At 41.6% G+C, this 21,925-nt stretch overlaps 1 protein-coding gene across 1 annotated transcript; it reads right to left on the bottom strand.

Annotated features, from left to right (window-relative positions):
- Positions 1-950: 950 nt before the first annotated feature.
- Positions 951-21,863, bottom strand: sap130b (Sin3A-associated protein b). Its single transcript, XM_029642412.2, has 19 exons — positions 21,689-21,863; positions 17,199-17,326; positions 14,532-14,806; positions 14,268-14,435; positions 14,002-14,131; positions 13,570-13,807; positions 13,179-13,417; positions 12,151-12,255; positions 11,709-11,850; positions 11,328-11,446; positions 10,766-11,044; positions 10,334-10,508; positions 8,210-8,302; positions 7,691-8,040; positions 7,242-7,466; positions 6,975-7,100; positions 2,631-2,734; positions 2,163-2,276; positions 951-1,737 (listed from the first exon to the last, which is right to left on the bottom strand). The coding sequence occupies exons 2-19, from the start codon at positions 17,305-17,307 to the stop codon at positions 1,579-1,581; spliced, it is 3,150 nt and encodes a 1,049-aa protein (XP_029498272.1). The 5' UTR covers positions 17,308-17,326; positions 21,689-21,863; the 3' UTR covers positions 951-1,578.
- Between the last annotated feature and the right edge of the window lie 62 nt (positions 21,864-21,925).

Here is a 21,925-nt window from a genome sequence, read left to right as displayed (position 1 = left end):
CATTCTAGCCAATGAGGGCAGATGCGTATTTGAACAGCAGGCCATAGAGATGGAGGACTCATCTTTGTATCTGTGCCATTATAGCATCAGGGTTACATCTCCAGTTTAAAGTAGTACATTTTCTTCATTAGTTGATTGCTCCCAACTCAGAAATCCCTACCCAGTTGACTACTTTAAAATGGTGGACGCCCTCAATTGCAATGTCCATGCTAAAACAGGTGATACCCATGATAAGTACTACATCTCTCTCTATAACAGCAGGCACAACTCCGATATAAGCTAATTATTTATATTTTCCGAAGTTGCCGTAATGTCACGAGAATCCACTTACGTCAGTGCATTCGTAAGAACCTTATCATTGCGAAACTTATATTCAATCAAATAAGCCTCACGTAGCTAATTAGTTACATTTTTTGTTGATCAAATTCGACACTCATTGACCTCCATACAAAAATTCCTCACTTTGTGGGCTTATTTTCGTGGAAAGATATTGGGCGGAGTAAAACCTCTCGCTTCGTCTCTTCCGGTCTGATACTGTATGATTGATTAGGGGATGTATCAAAATGGTAGTCATGTCTTCATTTGAAATGTCAGACTGACATGAATAACACTGTTGCAGTTTTAGTGTCTTTCCCTTTGCCCACAAACCAAGAAGAATACTTGTACAACATTCCAAACTAAATCCCCCTAAAGTACATTGTCCCTATATTTTTACAGACATTGTACACTCAGCTACAGATAGCAGTAGAAAAGGCATCCCTTAAATATTTTGTCCCAAATAGAGTAACACATACTCAGTGAAAGGTATAGAAGAGATGACAGTTGCACTTTCTTTTACAATCTTTACTTAAGAGATTACTACGTTGAACCTGGGGTCAAATATGTAAGTTGTACTTGATTCAGTTTGCCAGACAGCTAACTCAAAGCTAAAACAAGCACATGACAACGTATTTGACACATATATATATATTTGTGGAATACTGTGATATACAAAACTCTTCATTTGGACCGTAGAGTGACATTTCCAATGACTGCACTTGGTAGCACACTTCTGATTTGATCCCATTACCAGAGTGAAGTAAAAGGATAAATACATTGTACAGATTTACACATTTATTACGTAATAAGTACTTGATGATAGTTCAACAACCCATATCAATGCTTTACACCACACAATGTTCAAGGGTATTAATTCAACATTGTGCATCCCCTCTAGACCATTATTCAACCAATCAAATCATAATAATTCTACCCGCCATCCAATCAACAACTGAGGACATACCAACTTCCTGTAGCAGTCTTAATACTTGTACATTCCGGTCCGTTGACAAGCTCCCCACGGGACATAGTGGAACTGTATCGGTTCCTTCTGCCGACCACTTGTGTCTCAGTTCTAGGTCAAGAGTGGTTGGACGGTCACGCACAGCTAACAAGTAACCCCAGACACCATACTGCCACAATCTGCCAGTTGTCCATGGTCAAACCATGGTCAGATCAGTGAGGGGTGTAGACTAGTGCGGCCTTCAAAAAGAGAAGGGTACAGGGGGTCAGCCTAGGCTTGATTTTCCCACCTCTGTTCTAGGCTTTGTCCTTGCGCTTCAGCTTGTTGACTTTCTTGGCTCCACCGTTCTTGTTGATTAGCTTCATGACTTTCTCCTTGTGATCCAGCACCTTCATCATGGTGTCTCTAGCCTCAGTGATCTGGTCCATCACCAGCTTACAGCGCTGCATGTTACCCTGGGGAAAGGGGAGGGAGAGACAATTCAAAATGGCTGACTGACATTCATAACAAAGACTAGGCACAGGTAGAATTTCCCTTGAGTCCTCAGAAATGGTATAAAGCTGCCTGTGGAATTGATCAAAACCAGACCAAATACTGATACATGGCAGCATTCCTGGTTATAATAGTGTGTAGTAGTAGTAGTGTTTATGGAAATAGAGAGTTCTTAGATATTGTAAACAGTCATATAGTGATGAGATATTGTAAACAGTCAGATAGTGATGAGAAAACATATGGGGTTTGTAGGCTATAACTAGGGCCAAGAGTCTTTCCTGGTTAGGTCACGTGGTCTGAGAAAACTCTGTTTCTACCCATGAGCAGCAGACGTGCATGGATTTTTTGTTGTTGAGAAAGCTGTGTTGTCGCGTGTTTGACCTCTGACCTGTATGAGCTCATTGATACGGTGCAGGTCATCATCCGACCCGGCTTTCTTCTTTGGGATCAGACCCTCTTGGAGGGTCGTGAGGCGGCTGTACACGTCATGCTCCAGATTAGTCTAGTGATAGAGAGGAGAGACGTATAAAGACCAACACTACAACAGACTTATTCAGGAGGACAAGTATCTTGTTCAAAGAAGATCTAGTTTTAGACCCACTTCATTGTCTTCCGACAGCTACGTCATAACGTGATGCGTTACCATGAAGCACTATCAGTGCAGACGGTCGTCGCTCTCTCTGACGCGAGACAATGAGATTCACTTGGGTACAATTTAAGTGTCATCTCTTTTCGCTCCACCTCCAACTTCATAACTCTTAAATTGTCTTTCCATAGTGCTTAAAAGTTAACCGCACTGAGTAACTGTACTCTCTATACAAAGATCATTGTAAAAGGGAAGTAGTGTTTCTCTCACCAGCTGCATGAGCTGTGCAGCACACAGGTGCATCTTCCAGCCCTGCGCTCTGCACACCACCCCTTTCTGATTGGCTACATCCTGCAGGGTGCCCTTCTTCTCCTCTGAAACCATGGCAATGGACCATTAAAGCCATATTATAATACAGTAATACCTTCAACAACACACACCATTAAGCTATTTAACTATAACTAGGGTCGGGAGTTTTTCCTGGTCAAATTACAAGGATTACAGGGATAAACTCTAGGCCCTAGTCATGTAATATGTGTGCTATGAAAGTGACTGGTCATTTGCAGGCAAGGTAAATAGCATTTCCCTGATTAGTATTTTGTGACGTCTCCAAAAATGTAAAGCCAACAAATGACACTCGCTTTCATAGCATACTACACCTTCCAGTTAGGCTTCACAGTGCACCTAGCACAAGAAAACGTTGTCCTCTTGATGTGTGTGTGTGTGTGTGATTTCTAAATGTTTTCCTATGTATGCATCTTAACATCTGGTGAGAATAATAACCTTGTGTGATGTTGTTGTAATAATTGTTGTGTAATTTAGTTGTCCAAACAAAACAATGAATAAACAATTCGACCTCAAAAGCCTCCAGAGCATCACTGCCATTTCAGTCCTCAATAAGTGAATTTCAGTCTCTCGAAAAGCCCATTTTATAATATAAATTTAATTTTTAGTTCATTTATTTGCAAACTATAAAGAGTATTTTTTACTGTGTAAAAACGATGTGCAGGAGGGGGAAAAAAGCTCAAAAGGGTTTGTCGAGGGGCCCCCCGGCCCTCCAGTGGTCATAAATCACACAGACTAAGCAGTGTAGACAAATAAACTAAAGAAACGCAAAAGAGGTCAAATAAAATAAAATCTAAGCAGAAAGTCCAACTACTAAGGTGTAGAGCTGTGATAGACAATAGGTGCCTCAAAACATGTTTTCAGTACAATGACAGGGATCGCTTGGCATATTCAGGCGGGAGTGAGTTCCAGATCATAGGGCCTCTGTAGGTCATTCAGAATTTGTTGTTTGTGAATGTGGGTGACGTAGCGGTTGTCTGTTTCTTGTTAGTAGTTATGGAATTAACGTGGCAGTGAAATCGTTTTTGAAGAAAGCGGATAATAAGTGATTTAAAAAGAGCCGTAAACAAATTGAGCAACTTGAAGTGAATTCCTTCCATAAACATTCTGTCCTCGTAGTTTGAAAAGTGGTGATGAAAGGTCTCGAAAACCAGCAGATATGATTTATAACCAGCGTTTCCGCAGGCGATAGATTGATAGTAGTTTGGTATGGTGTGTGCTGGTCCATGTAATGTTACAGTCACTGCTGACTGGGAAGATCATTGTGTAGACAGAGCAGTCCTTCGGTTTATGACATATCGCATTTTGCCAAGTATCCTCGTATTTTTTCTGATCTTAGGAGGTTATTGCCTTTATGTGATTTATATTTGATTTAAATTGATCCTTTATTTAACTAGGCAAGTCGGTTAAGAACAAATTCTTATTTACAATGACGGCCTACTGGTGAACAGTGGTAAACTGCCTTGTTCAGGGGCAGAACGACAGATTTTTACATTGTCAACTCGGGGATTCGATCCAGCAACCTTTAGGTTACTGGCCCAATGCTCTAACCACTAGGCTACTTGTGGTTTCCATGACAATTCATCATCAATCAAAACACCAAGAAAGAGGGTTGTACAGGCTTGATCAACAGGTATATTATTAATATGGACCCCTATAGAGCCCCCCCCCCATAAGCCTACATAAAACACAGCCCTTATTTTAAGTGTTTCTAAAATCTCCTATGGGAAAAAGTTATGGTGGAAAAATGATTGGAAAAAATGATGTTTTATTGGCATTATGACTCATACCGTGGTCCTCTATATAGTATGTATTTTCTGTTCTTTGGACTAAATCATATTTGTTTTCGTTTTTTGTTAGAGTCAGTGACAATTGATTGATTTTAAGCCACTGAGATATTACACAGTTCATCATTAACAACATTAATAAGGTCATTTAGATTTCTGTGAGGGTATAACACACATATGATTAGCAAACCATATCTGGGAAAGCACTCTGGATGCTTTGGGCTGATCATTTATATAGATAAAATAATAGGGGTCCAAGTGTCGATCTCTGCAGCACACCACAATTAATCTCTATTTCTTTGAAAATCATATGGGGCAGCAGGGTAGCCTAGTGGTTAGAGCGTTGGACTAGTAACCGAAAGGTTGCAAGTTCAAATCCCCGAGCTGACAAGGTACAAATAAGTCGTTCTGTCCCTGAACAGGCAGTTAACCAACTGAACCCACTGAATTTGTTCTAAACTGACTTTCCTAGTAAAATAAATAAAATATATTCCTTTCTATCCTTTAGATATACCCGGAGAACCAAAGCAGAGATTGTTCATTCACGCCTTAGTTTAATTTAAAAAATATATATATGATTAGGGATGGGTGCAGTTATTCAAATGAACGTTAGTATTCCATTACTTGGGAAAGTATTAATCTTATTTCATTTTTATATTTTAAATACAATGATCTGTGTGCCATTGCTACATAGCCTACAAGGATAGACCACTACATTCAAAATATGAATAAAAACAGTGACAGTTATGAGTGTGCCCCATACAAAATAGACACCGGTAGCCTACAGACCCGTTTCACATAGATAGTTTGTTGTTATTGTCAGTCAATCACAGCGGCGCTACAGTGTAGCAAGTGAAGTGGCCGATTTCTTAATCAATGCAAAATGGAATTAAAATGACAGAATTTAGTTGGCTAAATGAGTAGGCTATACTGATCAAACAACAGGTAGGGAGTTGTTTAATATGAATGGAGTTGTTGACAAGTACTGGGAGCGCAGCAAAATAGCCTCAATTAGCCTTTCTACTTTAGTTAGTTAGTTGGCTACTTTAGCTAGCTAGCTTCTTTCTAATGATTTGATTCAGTCAAGTCAGGCACAACCAGGTGGTATGATAGATAACCTATGGCAGCAACAAATGTTGTCTAACTAGCACGAGTTGGTGTCGTCTCTCCCTCCCCCTCTGAACGCACCAGGGCTGCGTTCAGTACATTTGAACATTCTGGAACATTAAATTGAAATGGTGCTGTACTGATCAATAAGTTGAAAAACGAGGAGGGGTTGGGGAACCCTGTTAACATGGCCACTGCCCTTTAAGTCACTCAGTGCTTCAAGACATACCTCGCCACATCCACCAAAAAGGAGCAAACGTACCATAAGGTCTATTCAAGAACATACAAGAATGTTTGGGGGAAACTTGCCATTCAGCACAAACCTTTCCGCAATTTAGCAAATGTTCAAGCGAACTGAACGCGCCTCAGCTCTCTCCCGAGTCACACAAGCAAGTCTCCAATTTTTCTTCTTCTTTAAAGCACATTTTCGGATATAAAAAAATCATATTTGAATCAAGAAATCATTTCAAATGCCCATTCCAAGTTTTCAGCGAGATACCTAATGTATGATCTTTGCGATCATTTGCTTTATGTATTTTGTCAATTAGAGTGAGATTTTCTGAAGCCATACTGATGTTTGTATAACAGACTTTCCTTGTTAAGATATTTTATTTATCCATTATATCAATGCTTCAACAACTAAAAATTGATAGCTGACAAATTCAGATTGTTTGTAATTTGTCAAGTTTACTAGATCAGCTTTATCAATCAGAAACTATTTTGGCCATTTTCAGTTCATCGGGCACAATGACCTTTGCAAATTATACATAAAAAATGTGGGAAAGAGGTGTGATAATGAAATCAGCCACTTCTTTAGCCAGTTTAACATATAATCTGTTGTGGGTAATTTGGTTGGTGCTTATATTTGTCTTATTTCACACATGTACAAGTGTGTATTAATACACATGTTTGAATTGGAAATGTTCACACACCCTCAGAGAGTGGGGTCACAGCCAGGATCTGCCATTATCAACAGCTACCCTAGAGCAATTAGGGTTAAGTGCACAGGAAGTTGGTGTCATCTTAATTGGGGAGAACGGGCTCGTGGAAATGGCTGGAGTGGAATGTTATCAAGCACATGGTTTCCATTCCGGACATTATTATGAGCCGTTCTGCCCTCAGCAGCCTCCTTTGGTTAAGTGCCATGCTCTAGGGCACATCGACATAGACTTTTCACCTCGTTGGCTTGGGGATTTGAACTAGCGACCTTTCGGTTATGGGCCCAATACTCTAACCGCTAGGCTACCTGTCGCATTTTAGTCCCATTAAGTGCATTTCAGTCCCACAACAAGCTCTTAGAACCCAGAATGTATGACAATTCATTATAAATACAGTTATGATTGAATGCAATCAATAATAAAGACATTGGTCTGACCTTTGACCCGGATGTCACTGTATCTCTGGAAGTGGTGATAGGCAGCCTTCCAGGGGTTCCTGTAGTGGCGGAGGAGTGTGACCGGGGGACGAGCACGGGTGGGGACATAACGCACCCCTTCCTCATCTGCAGGGAAGGGAAACGTACAGTGGTCACTTATACAAGGTCAAATATAGGGAAATTAGCCTACCGTAACTGCAGCAAACTTACCCTTAACCTGGACAAGTGAATCATGAATAAAGAGTTTGAGTATCTACTTTCTCCTACCTATGTACTCCTTGAGGGGCGACTTGCGTTTCTCGGCCCTCATGCTGAGGGGTCTGGCTAGGACCTTCTCCTCGTCCGTGCTATTGGTCTCCATCATCTCGCTCTCTTCCGTGGAGATGACATGCTGCTGCTTCCGGGGCTTCTTCCTGGGTGAGGCCCCGGGGGTCACATCCCCACTGGGCATCATGGACAACAAGGGGGTACCACAATGGGGCATGGGGGGACCTGGAGGGCGAGGAGAGAGAGGAAGAACTAGAAGATCAATAGCTCAGGGCCCGTATTCACTAAGTGTGTCAGAGTAGGAATGCTGATCAGCCCCCCCTCCCTTTATTTATCTTGATTTAAAAGGAAAACTGATCATAGATCAGCAATAGGACACCAATAAAATAAAAAGTTTACAACATTATTGGTTTTGGTGGTGGCAAATATATTTTTCAATTCAAATGTACCTGGTTTGGAGGTATCCATGGCCTCCACCTCCTGCTTTATCTTGATCTCAGGGAGGGTGGAGCTTATTCCACATGCCGCCGTGCTACTGGCCGCTGACTGGGTAGGCGGAATAACCACGTTGGCCATAGACAAGATTGGTGGAGTGATGGCGGACAGGGCGGGGCCAGGCTGTGAGTGTGGGGGTGCTGACACTGAGAGGAGCGTCTGGATTGGCTGAGAGGGTTGCTGGTGGGGCGGGGCTCCGGGATGCTGCTGGTGTTCATTGGTCTGATGGCTGGGCAGAGCCTCCATGGATGATGACATCACCGGGGGAGCCAGGGACACGTGGAGATCAGGCTTGTGTTTCACACTGGGAGGTCAGAGAAAAGATCAACAACCACCTAATCATTTGAAAGTACATTTTCAACTACAAGATATTATTAATACAGGAGTATGCAGTTGACCAGAGGATTCCAGTGTGTTTACACAGCATAGTCTTTGATCAGGGCCTACTAACAATGTGCAGTGCTACATCTTACCCTGCTGGGCGTGGAAACCCTGATGCATGCCTGATTCCTCCGTCTATCCTGGGGCTGTTGGCCTCTGGGATCAGGTTCTTCCTGACTGCAGACCTTTATAGGGAAAACAGACACCGGTTAGTGTTGGGATAGAAGAAAAGCCTACTCAAACAGTAGCTGCTCATGACTAGGGCTGTGGTGGTCACGAAATCTTCAGCCGGTGATTGTCAAGCAAATAACTGTCAGTCTCACAGGTAATTGACTGGTATTTAACATAAACACATTTAGCATATTGTGGCTTCCACATATAGCCTACAAGCCACTGATGCAGACCTTTGGAACATCTACATTTTAAGGTGTAATAAATCCATTTAATATAGCCTACACCTTCACAATAAATCTTTTATTTATTTTAGACAGGTCTAATGAAACATGATCTGAAGAAAATGTAGCCTATTTCAGAAGAACAGAATCGCATACTCCGATGTCCTTATGTTAGGTCCTGATTTGGCTATGCCATATGGCAGTGGGCTACACTAGTTCATTTAGCAGACAAGATTTGCTTAGAATTCCGTGGCATTATTTTATAGTATGAAGAATATATTGAACAAATCTCCAAACGATGAGGGAGTGCGCACATGCGGCTATTCTGTGTTGATTGGTTAACAAAGAAATAGGTATTCCAAATGCTTAATGAGTTATTCGTGTAACTTTAGTTGTTCTACAAACTCTGGGCTACATGTTTTGATTTAATACATTGTAAGGCAGCAAGATGCGACTAACGATGATTTGAAAAAAGCTGCTTGAAAAAGGCATGAGCTCTGCTTTGTTATTTGTCCAGGGTGTACACACTTTGTCAGTCTCTCATTCACAATTATACAAGCCCTTGACAATGCCTTGAATTTCCCGGTGGCATCCCCATTGTGTGGCCATAATGCATCCTAAAAAAAAATCCATGCCCTTTGCAGCCCTTCTCTCTGAGTGCTGTCTGCAACCACTAGCATCAAAGAAACTTTACGCAGTGAGGCAGACATTTAACTTAACATTTTTATAAACTATTAGACTATTTCTTCACATTATAAGCGCAACAATGTGCACACTGCAATAGGCTAAGTGCAAATGTTCCATTAGGGAAAACACCAGTATCAAAACTGACCACAAATGCGATTATGCATGTAATGCTTTAATTATAAAAAGGTGCATTTTTATGGTGAAAACTTTCTTCCCCAAACTCACGTGCAGCTTATGTATGCCAGTTAAGCTTGTTAAACGGATTAATGTGCTTAATTTGAAATGTGCTTAGTTATTTGGCCACTTTAGTTGTGATACAAACCTTATTAAAACACATAGGCCTATGGGCTAGGCTACATGAGGTGTGTGACTAATGATTCAAAAAAGTAAAAACAAAAAAACACTTATTAAGCTGGTCATCATTCACAAGTGATAAGCTAATATTGTCACCCATCAGACTATTCTTGATTTAATCTTATCTTTTCATATAAAATATATGTGTGAAATTTGTTTGGACTTAGAATGGAGCATTATCATGCACCTGTAACGAAAAAGGGGCAGCGGGAAAAAATGTAATCTATGCACTTAAATAGCGAATTAAGCTTTTCCTGTGTTTCTTCTTCATGCCAGCCAGGTAGGCTATACTCCTGTTGTAAAGACAAGCAATGTGCTTAATATTAGGAAAGTTGAGAAATAAATATAGTAGGCCTAGCCTATAGAAAGCTGGTGGGATCCTCCTCTTTTTAAAAGAGGCCATCACTCGGTTTTCTCACGCAATTGCATAGCCTATAGAAATGTTGTGCAACATAAGCCCATGGGCTCTCATGAAGTGTTTGATTAGGTTTTTTAATACATTTGCATTGACGTCAGAGTGATTAGAGGGACAATAGAGTGCTGAGTACCAGGCAGTTAGCAAGTTTGGTAGGCTGCAAATGACCATCAGCAGCATCAGAGCTTGGAGAAGCCTAATTGCCGTGACTAAACGGGTCACGTGGAATTTGACTGCCTTCATGACTCATGACCGCCGGTGTGGCGGTAATACGGCCACCGTAACAGCCCTACTTATGACAAGAGTTGGTGACCACGACTGCTGTAGTAAGGAAAGGAAAACCGTGAGGGGTTTTCTAAACTCACCCCTCGTTGGCAGGCTTCTTACGTAGGATGCTAGGTCGGGGAGAGGACACCAGGGTGGGGGCACCAGGCCCAGTGTTTTGAGGATGTGTCTGACCCACAGAGGTGGGAGGCTGGCTGCCGCCGAACGTCTGGCCGATGGGGTTGGTTACCAGAGTGGTGCCGTCTGCTAACACAACTGAGAAGACAGTGCAACGTTGTTAGAATAGTTGTCTGAAAAGAATAGCTGCTAGGATTTTTTTTATTATTACTGTGATTCAAATCTCCAATAAATAACATTAAAATGAAAAGTAACAAAACAGATAAATAAAGAAGCGAAAATACTTGACTGGAGAAAATGCGTAGAATGATTATATTCATAATATATTGCAGACCTGACACAAACTCATTTAAAAACTTTCAACGAAACTTAAACTGCTTCTTTCACCAACTCACTAGAGGTCTTGTTCTCATTGGCTGGTTGTTGTGGGTTGATGGGTGCCGGTTGGATGTTTTGTGCGGTGATCTGACCGGTGGCGGAATGCAAGCCCTGGGCGCTGATGGTGGTTGGCTGGATGCCCTGCGTGGCCATGCCGGCGGGCTGGATGTTCTGCGTGTTGATCTGAGCGATGCGGTCCACCGTCATCAGTTGCATGGGGTTGAGGTGCACCGCCGACGCCACGCCCACACTCGTCTGGGTCTGCATGGCTGTGCCGCTGGGGGCCTGAGGGGTTACTGTGGAGTCGAAGGGTTGGGTTTGGATTTGACACACAGGATGAGAGATATATATCTGGTATTATAGATATAGATTAGACTAGTGAATTATTATGTTGAACATGGCTTAGAAAGTCAGAACTAATTAAAAATGTAATTGATTAACAAAATGATCCTTATTAAAGTGAGTGTTCAGAAGTTAACAATCTGGCTCTGTGAAAATGACAAGAGTATTATCTGACTGGTTGAGAGTCACAAAAGAGCCAGATGTAGCATGTTGTTAAGAAGGAGAGGTGAATTGTACCTGGGTACTGTCGGATGGTGGACACAGAGCTGGTGATGGGGGTGTAGGTGTGTGTCAGGGGGAACGGTGAAGAAGGGTAGGTAGGCAGGAAGTACTGGAACTGCACTGGCACCGATTGCCTGTGGGGGAACGTGCATATCAAATGAATGAAATAAAACAACCATATCAAAAACTTTCAACTAACCACCAGGAATTTACTCCAAGTACATCAGAAATAAGGAGGCGCTGACATTTTACACTATTGTAGCCCAGGACCAATGAGGACCACATTGGAAATAAGTGTTTTAATGCTCTATCCTCTGGATCAAATAATCATCTTGTTGATGAATGTATTATCATCAACCCAAAATAAAAATGAATCAATCAGCCCTCGTCACTAACCTGTTGTCATTGCGGGCCTCCATGGTGATGGGGTTGGGGGAGGAGCGGTGACCAGAGATGGGGATCAGGTTTCCCCTCTCTCCAGGGTACTCCGGCTGGATCCTGGGCGAGGTGTGGGCTATCGGCTGGGGAACCACTTTAGCTGAAGAGGGTGGAGGTGGAATGGTGTACAATCAGCTGGGTGAAATGTTCATTTTACAACATACAATCACCCCGTAGAGACTTCTTCTATAACCTAAAAGCAAGCTAAAACATTACAGAATCTGGCGCAATGCATTCAACCGTTGACAACCGGAAGTGTCACTGTTTTTAATAGCCACTCTACTCCTATGAATGACTTACTCTACTCCTATGAATGAACATTCCAAGAACTGTGGAGTAGGTTACTCCAGAGAGTAGCTTGGTGCCTTTGCACTCCAACATTAATGATTTAGAAACTTACCCACGGGGATGTTGGACGTGGTGACTGCTGTGGCGTGAGAGGAATGAGAAGTCATCGTCATGGTGACGATGTTACTGTTGGTCATTTGGGGGTGGGGTCCGGAGCCTGGGTGAGGTATGATAATGTGGTTATTACAACATTAAAGCAGAATAAAAGGAAACAGTCAGTCTTGATAGTGTCATTATGATGCGGGAATGAAAATAGATTAGTTAGACCTACACTACAGGTCAAAGGTTTTAGAACACCTACCCATTCAAGGGTTTTTCTTTATTTTTTTACTATTTTCTACATTGTAGAATAATAGTAAAGACATCAAAACTATGAAATAACATATGGAATAATGTAGTAACCAAAAATCCAAATCCAAATATATTTGAGATTCTACAAATAGTCACCATTTGCCTTGATGAAAGCTTTGCACACTCTGCAGCAGAGGCAACTCTGGGTCTTCCATTCCCGTGGCAGTCCTCTGAGAGCCAGTTTCATCATAGTGCCTGATGGTTTTTGCAACTGCACTTGAAGAAACCTTAAAAGTCCTTTTCATGTTCCCTATTGACTGACCTTCGTGTTTTAAAGTAATGATGGACTGTCGTTTCTCTTTGCTTATTTGCGCTGTTCTTGTGATAATATGGACTTGGTCTTTTACTAAACAGGGCTATCTTCTGTATACCCCCTACCATGTCACAATACAACTGATTGCCTCAAACGCATTAAAGAAAGAAATTCCACAAATTTACTTTCGATAAGGCACACCTGTTAATTGAAATGCATTCCAGGTGACTTGATGAAGCTGGTTGAGAGAATGCCAAGAGTGTGCAAAGCTGTCATCAAGGTTATTTGTGTGGCTACTTTGAAGAATCTCAAATATAAAATACATTTTGATTTGTTTAACACTTTTTTGGTTACTAAATGATTCCATATGTGATATTTCATAGTTTTGATATCTTCACGATTATTCTACAATGTAGAAAATAGTAAAAATAAAAACCCTTGAATGAGTAGATGTTATATCACAACAGCAGCATCACCTGTAGTGCTAGGCGATGGAGCAGTATTGGTGGCTAATATGGGGGCAACAGTTGCAGCAGCGACAGGAGTCACATTGCTGAATATGGGCTTCTGTGCCATGGTGTGGGGCAGCTGGGGTTTCTGACCCCCAATGGCAGGGTGGGAGGGCAGGGTGATGCGTGTGGGGTTGTCCCGAGATGGGGGTTGACGCTGAATGCTCAGAGTGGCTGAAGGCGGGTGGATATTTAGTCCTGGACGCCTGAGGGAAGAGAACAAAGGGACAGTCAACATTGGTTTTACGTACACTTTCAATAACTGGAATAGTAAAATTAACTATCCAGATACATTTACAAAATACTGTAAAGAATGGTTAATGCTTTCAGCATCTCATACTGTGTTTATTTTCCTTACCCATGAACCATCTCTGCGGAGTGCGTGGCTGAGCTAACCACTGGGGACTGAGGCCTGGTGGCCGTTAATGGGGCAACCACCGTGGGCATCACAGCTGTGGACGTTGTGACTACAGGGCGGGACTGGATGGGCTGGTGGATGATGTGCTGGACAGTAGGTGGGCCAGTGCCACCACCTGTGGCAGGTCTCAGTACTGTGGGTCCTTTGGAACTGGACATCACAGCAGCTGCAGCAGCTCCTGGAAACACACATGAACAACAGATATCCATGTCTGTTCTTAGGATGGTTCTGCTGAGGACCTACAGTGGGTTAAAATATGAACAAACCACTATGGTGAATTATTTTGGGGTCAAGGTAAGCACCATGACTATTTTCAGAATGATAAAAGTTTATGTTAGCTATGCTACTATCCTGTCTCGGGGACTGACTGACCTCTGGGTAGATGGGAGGTGAAGGTGTGCTGGGGGGCTCCAGGGGAGCCGAGCTGCAGGGGCGGTGCATGGCTGCGAATGATCTGCACATTGGTCGTCATCAGGTGATGGTGCAGGTTACTGGGGTTGCCCTGGAAACGCCACGCCCATGGACACAAAGCATTATAGATTTGGAACCACATTTTTCATCATGTCATCACATTGGGTAGACCTCAATAGGGTATATTATTGCTGGGGTATATTACAACTACAAACACCAATCCTTACCTGTTGGCCACTGATAGTTGCTACAGGGATGCCAGCGGTCTGAGGCACGGTGCTCTCCATGGTTGCAGTGACGTGGCTTGGCACCTTAGGTGGCAGGGTGATGTGGCCCTGGGTGTTGGCTGGTGCTGGGGCGATCACTCGACCGGCCATGGGCGACTTCAGAGCTGGCTGGAGAGATGAGAAAGGACGAGATAAAGTAGACAAGTCAGCTCAAGACAGAGGGAGAGAGGGCTAATGCAGCAGACAAAGCTCCCTCATCCATACCTTCATGGGTCCTTCAGTGAATGCCAGAGGCAGGCCCTGGGGGATGTGTGGAGGAGGGGCTGACACTGTGACAGGCATGCCCTGCTGGAGTGACAGGTGACCTGCTGGAGTGGGGTGACCCTGGGGGGGTCCATGGACCTGGACTTGCGGGTAAGGCCGGACCACCACTGTCTCCTGCTTGTCGTCCCTGAAGGTCAATGCTCCACCACCACTGTTGGGGTGGTCACGAGGACCGTGGTCTGGGTGAGGGTCACGGTTCCTATCGTCTGCCCCTCCTGTGGTACAAAGAGTTGGAGTACTTATTTTTATGAAGAAGACTTGCAGTGGTGGGAAAAGTACCCAATTGTAATTTTTGAGTAAAGAGTAAAGATAACTTAATAGAAAATGACTCAAGTAAAAGTGAAAGACACCTTGTGAAATACTATTTGAGTAAATGTCGAAAAGTATTTGGTTTTAAATATACTTAAGTATCAAAACTAAAAAATAATTTCAAATTCCTTACATTAAGCAAACTAGAAGGCACCATTTTCTTGTTTTTGTTTATTTACGGATAGCCAGGGCCACACTCCCAATACTCAGACAAAATTTACAAACAGAGTATGTGTTTAGTGAGTCCACCAGATCAGAGGCAGTAGGGATGTTCTCTTGATTAGTCTGTAAATTAGACCATTTTCCTGTCCTGCTAACCATTCAATAAGTAACTAGTACTTTTGGGTGTCAGGGAAAATGCATGGAGTAAAAAGTACATTATTTTATTTAGGAATGTCGTGAAGTAAAAGTTATCTAAAAAGATAAATACTAAAGAAAAGTACATATACCCCCCAAAACAACTTTAGTAATATATACACTACTGTTCAAAAGTTTGGGGTCATTTAGAAATGTTCTTGTTTTTGAAAGAAAAGCAAATTTTTTGTCCATTAAAATAACATCAAATTAGTGTGTAGACATTGTTAACGATGTAAATGACTATTGTAGCTGGAAACAGCTGATTTAATGGAAAATCTACATAGGCCCATTATCAGCAACCATCACTAGTGTGTTCCAATGGCATGTTGTGTTAGCTAATCCAAGTTTATAATTTTAAAAGGCCAATTGATCATTAGAAAACCCCTTTGCAATTATGTTAGCATAGCTGAAAACTGTTGTGCTTATTAAAGAAGCAATAAAACTGGCCTTCTTTAAACTAGTTGAGTATCTGGAGCATCAGCATTTGTGGGTTCGATTACAGGCTCAAAATGTCCAGAAACATAGGACTTTCTTCTGAAACTCGTCAGCCTATTCTTGTTCTGAGAAATTAAGGCTATTTCCATGCGAGAAATTGCCAAGAAACTGAAGATCTGGTACAAAGCTGTGTACTACTCCCTTCACAGAACAGCTCAAACTGGCACTAACCAGAATAGAAAGAGGAGTGGGAGGCCCCGGTGCACAACTGAGCAAAAGGACAAGTACATTAGTGTCTAGTTTGAGAAACAGACACCTCACAAGCCCTCAACTGGCAGATTCATTAAATAGTACCCGCAAAACACCAGTCTCAACATCAACAGTGAAGAAGCGACTCCGGGATGCTGGCCTTCTAGATAGAGTTCCTCTGTCCAGTGTCTGTGTTCTTTCGCCTCGTCACCATTGACGCTGAGACTGGTGTACTATTTAAATGAAGCTGCCAGTTGAGGACTTGTGAGGCGTCTGTTTCTCAAACTAGACACTCTAATGTACTTGTCCTGCACCGGGGCCTCCCACTTCATCTTCTATTCTGGTTAGAGCCAGTTTGCGCTGTCCTGTGAAGGGAGTAATACACAGCATTGTAGAAGATCTTCAGTTTCTTGGCAATTTCTCACATGGAATAGCGTTAATTTCTCAGAACAAGAATAGGCTGACGAGTTTCAGAAGAAAGTCCTATGTGTTTCTGGACATTTTGAGCCCGTAATCGAACCCACAAATGCTGATGCTCCAGATACTGAACTAATTTAAAGGCGGCCAGTTTTATTGCTTCTTCAAATCAGAACACTTTTTAGCTGTGCTAACATAATTGCAAAAGGGTTTTCTAATGATCAATTGGCCTTTTAAAACAATAAACTTAGATTAGCTAACACAACATGCCATTGGAACACACGAGTGATGGTTGCTGATAATGGGCCTCTGTACACCTATGTAGATATTCCATTTAAAAAAATCTGCCTTTTCCAGCTACAATAGTCATTTAAAACATTAACAATGTCTACACTGTAATTCTGATCAATTTTCTGTTATTTTAATGGACAAAATATGTGCTTTTCTTTGAAAAATAAGGACATTTCGAAGTGACCCAAAACTTTTGAATGGTAGTATGTGTGTGTTGTGTATGTATATATATATATATATATTTTTTTCTTTCTTTTCTTTTTACCTGTATTTAATTAGGCAAGTCAGTTAAGAACAAATTCTTATTTACAATGACTGCCTGCCCCAGCCAAACCCGGACAGCGCTGGGCCAATTGTGCGCCGCCCAATGGGGCTCCCAATCACGGCCGGATGAGATAAAGCCTGGATAAAATACTTTGAAGTACTTTGACCGAAGTAGTTAACACCACTTACCAATGATTTCATACACTGACTGGCTAGTGCAAATAGACGTGAAAGCTGTGATGCAAAATGAGTTCTGCTGTGGGTTAGCAGGCTCCATAATGTTACCTGCCGTGTTTGGTTGACTACCAGACAGCAATGCAGTGTTTCCTCCAGGAGTCTGGTTTTGTCCCATACCAGGAGGTATTCCCGGCCGTGGATATTGTTGAGAACTCATCTTCTGACACACTTGATAGCTATGCAAGGAAGAGAGCAACATTAAACCTGACAGGTATGTAGATACAAGTTTACACAGATGAATGTTGCCAACATCTAAGCAGGTATTTTCTCCAAACCGTATAACCAGGCGATCATCAACTTGATTCAGACACGTGACGATTTTTTCTTGAGTGGATGGTCATGGAGCCGGAACATAATTACAAATAATATGTAAACTGTAAATTGGCTGCAAGACACCCAAACAAATATTTGAATTTATGTGAAACATCACAGCACAGTTGAAAGAAAAATGTCACATTGAAATCACAAGAGGGCGGTTTACAGAGAAGGGTGGGATGAACTAAGAGTAGCTGAGGAGTGGATTTAAAAGATCATGTTCTATAATAGTTATGACCAATGTTCCCTCATTTTTTGGGGGGCACCGCAGAGCACAAACTTGGACATTGCTCAAATTTGGTAAAACTTCTGGCGCACGTTTACTGTGAACACAGAGGCTGTACCTGCTTTAAGTTACAGTTTTAACAGTGGTCAAGTAGGCTATTTGATCATAACTTAGGCCTACCAGAGTGGCCTATCATCAAAAACAATGGAGAAGATGCCTTGCTGACGACAACGGTGGTAGGCTTGATCACCGATAACGATGAGACAGCCCATATGGAGGTGGTCAGAGACCTGGCGGTGTGTGCCAGGACAACAACGTAAGCAAGACAAAAGGAGATGACCGTGGACTACAGGAAAAGGAGGGCCGAACACTCCCCCATTCACATCGATAGGACTATAATGGAGCGTGTCTAGAGTTTCAAGTTCCTTGGTGTCCACATCACCAACAAACTATCATGGTCCAAACACACCAAGAAAGTTGTACAGAGGGCACGACAACACCTATTCCCCCTCAAGAGACTGAAAAGATTTGGCATGGGTCCCCAGATCCTCAAAAAGTTCTACAGTTGCACCATTGAGAGCATCCTGACCGGTTGCACTAGAGGGTAATGCGTACGGCCAAGTACATCACCAGGGCCAAGCTTCATGCCATCCAGGACCTATGTACTAGGCAGTGTCAGAGGAAGGCCCAAAAAATTCTCAAAGATTCCAGTCACCCAAGTCATAGACTGTTCTCTCTGCTACCGCACGGCAAGTGGTACCAGAGCGCCGAGTCTAGGTCCAAAAGGCTCCTTAATAGCTTCTACCCACAAGCCACAAGACTGCTGAACCCTTAATTAAATGGCTACCCGGACTATTTGCATTGACACCCCTGCTTTGTACACTGCTGCTACTCGCTGTTTATTATCTTCACCCCTACCAACATGTAGACATTACCTTGACTAACCTGTTAAAAAAAAATATATATATATATTTCACCTTTATTTAACCAGGTAGGCTAGTTGAGAACAAGTTCTCATTTAGAACTACGACCTGGCCAAGATAAAGCAAAGCAGTGCGACACAAACAACAACACAGAGTTACACATGGAATAAACAAGTGTACAGTCAATAACACAATAGAAAAAAAGAAAGTCTATATATATATATATATACAGTGTGTGCAAATGGTGTGAGGTGGTAAGGCAATAAATAGGCCATAGTAGCGAAGCAATTACAATTTAGCAAATTAACACTGGAGTGATAAATGAGCAGATGACGTGCAAGTAGAAATACTGGTGTGCAAAAGAGCAGAAACGTAAATAAAAACAATATGGGAATGAGGTAGGTAGATTGGATGGGCTATGTACAGCTGCAGCGATCGGTTAGCTGCTCTCATAGCTGATGTTTAAAGTTAGTGAGGGAAATATAAGTCCCCCCCCACAAAAAAAATATATACATGTTATTTCATAGTTTTGATGTAGAAAATAGTTGAAAAAAAAGAAGAAAAAAAGAATGAATCCTTTTAATAAGTAGGCGTGTCCAAACTTTTGACTGGTACTATTTTCTACATCAAAACTAGGAAATAACACATATGGAATCATGTAGTAGCCAAAAAAAGTTACAACAAATCCAAATCTATTTTATATTCTTCAAAGTTGCCACCCTTTGCCTTGACAGCTTTGTACACTCGTGGCATTCTCTCAACCAGCTTCACCTGAAATGTTTCTCCAACAGTCTTGAAGGAGTTCCCACATATGCTGAGCACTTGTTGGCTGCTTTTCCTTCACTCTGCGGTCCAACTCATCTCAATTGGGTTGAGGTTGGGTGATTGTGGAGGCCTGATGCACCACTCCATCACTATCCTTTGTCAAATAGCCCTTACACAGCCTGGAGATGTGTTTTGGGTCACTGTCCTGTCCCACTAAGCACAAAGCAGTAGTGGTTTCTTTGTAGCAATTTGACCACGAAGGCCTGATTCACACAGCCTCCTCTGAACAGTTGATGTTGAGATGTGTCTGTTACTTGAATTCTGTGAAGCATTTTTTTGGGGGCTGCAATCTGAGGCACAGTTAACTCTAATGAACTTATCCTCTACAGCAAAGGTAACTCTGGGTCCTCCCTTCCTGTGGAGGTCCTCATGAGAGCCAGTTTCATCATAGCGCTGATGGTTTTTGTGACTACACTTGAAGAAACGTTCAAAGTTCTTGAAATTATCCAGATTTACTGACCTTCATGTCTTAATGTAATGATGGACTGTCGTTTCTCTTTGCTTATTTGAGCTGTTCTTGCGATAATATGGACTTGGTCTTTTACCAAATAGGGCTATCTTCTGTATACCACTTCTACCTTGTCACAACACTTTTTGTGTTGTGTGTGTTGTGATTGCCTCAAACACATTAAAGAAGGAAAGAAATTCAACAAATTAACTTTTAACAAAGCACACCTGTTAATTGCAATGCATTCCAGGTGACTACCTGATGAAGTTGGTTGAGAGAATGCCAAGAGTGTGCAAAGCTGTCATCAAGGCAACGGATGGCTACTTTGAAGAGTGTAAAATATATTTTAATTTGTTTAACACTTTGTTTACTACATGATTCCATATGTGTTATATCATAGTTTTGATGTCTTCACTATTACTCTACAATGTAGAAAATAGTTCAAATAAAGAAAAACCCTTGAATGAGTAGGTGTGTCCAAACTTTTGACTGGTACTGTACATATAACCTCAACAAACCTGTGCCCCCGTAGATTAACTCTGTACATAGCCTCTTTACTGTTATTTTATTGTTGCTCTTTCATTATTGTTATTTTTAACTTGAGTTTAGTTTTGTGAATACTTTCTTAACACTTATTTTTCTCAAAACAATTGTTGGTTAAGGGCTTGTAAGTAAGCATTTCACTGTAAGGTCTGCATCTGTTGTATTCAGCGCATTTGACAAATAACATTTTATTTGACTTTTATTTGACTATCCAGATGTAATGTATATCAAATTACTTTATTCTTGCTATGTAACTACTAGAGTAAAAAAAATGCCATGTATGTAAAACTTGTGTAAAAATATAGGTAAGCTGTAAAAAATAAAGTAGATCTTTGTCCTCCGAAAAGGGGGGGTACAAATATGATTTTTTAAATATATAAAACATATTTGACTAAAACATAACATCAAAACGTATTTTTGCATACTCTCACGAACCTCTCTCCATTATGCGTGGGAATACAGATTTCCAAAATGTTAATCACTTGGAGCCGATTTGCTGGTGTGTATACAGTCTTATGTCCAACAATATATAAATAAAAACGACATTTGTTTTATTCAGAAAACTTGGTGGGGTCAAATGAAATGTATTCTGTCGTACATGACATTGTCAATAATTTTTCTGCAAGTTGTAACCATTGCTAGCCACAAACAGCTGCTAACTTGAGTCGGACCAAGGCTTGGCCATATACACTCTGCAGTGGACTGGATCCGAGCCAAGGATAACACTCTCTACTCCCGAGTCCTTGACATTAGCTTGCTACAACTTGAATGCAGTAGCAATAACTAGCAAGCGACTGTAGCTGACATTACATCTAGCTAGCTAACTAAGTTAGTCGGCTGGTCAGAGACTTGCTTGTTACTAGTTAACTGGTTGGTTAACGTTACTTCGATGTAACCTGTTTCTACCTAACCAAGTTGAAGACAGATGAACTAACATCTCCGGTTTAGCTGCTTTATATCAAGGAAACAACACAGGTGTGCGGGTACTTGACCGAAGTCGTAGTTAGCTATAGTTACCCTGCCAGTTTATTTTACTCCTGCTACGTTAGGTTAGTACACAGCTGCTCGTTAGTAATATAGCTAGCTAGCTATTAATTGAAATCGCGCCCCCACTAACTAAGGTTAGTTAGCTGCTGCATTATTTATGTCAATGAACCGACGATCATCAAACATTTATATTAGTTAGATTCATCTGGAATGATTATCGGTAGTTACTAACAAACAGTACGATTATATTGAAATTGCAACAAGAACATACCTTGCTTGTGTGATCAGGAATCCCCATCCGTCTTTCTACTACGCGCGTGTCACACAAGCGGCACTATTTCAAAACTTCCGGTTTTCAGAGTTTGTTTAGCCACATTGCAAAAATAAAAGCCATATGAAAAATAATAATGAGGTTGCTGTACCATTTTTGTTCGTTGTTATTGTTCACAATTAATAATACTTTACAATATCTTCTTCATTATTATGTAGTATTTTCGCCAGAGTGCTT

Source organism: Oncorhynchus nerka, linkage group LG9b, assembly GCF_034236695.1.
Source record: "Oncorhynchus nerka isolate Pitt River linkage group LG9b, Oner_Uvic_2.0, whole genome shotgun sequence".
NCBI classification, from domain to species: domain Eukaryota; kingdom Metazoa; phylum Chordata; class Actinopteri; order Salmoniformes; family Salmonidae; genus Oncorhynchus; species Oncorhynchus nerka.
Note: the sequence above shows the minus strand (reverse complement) of the source record. Positions and strands in the feature narration are given on the sequence as shown.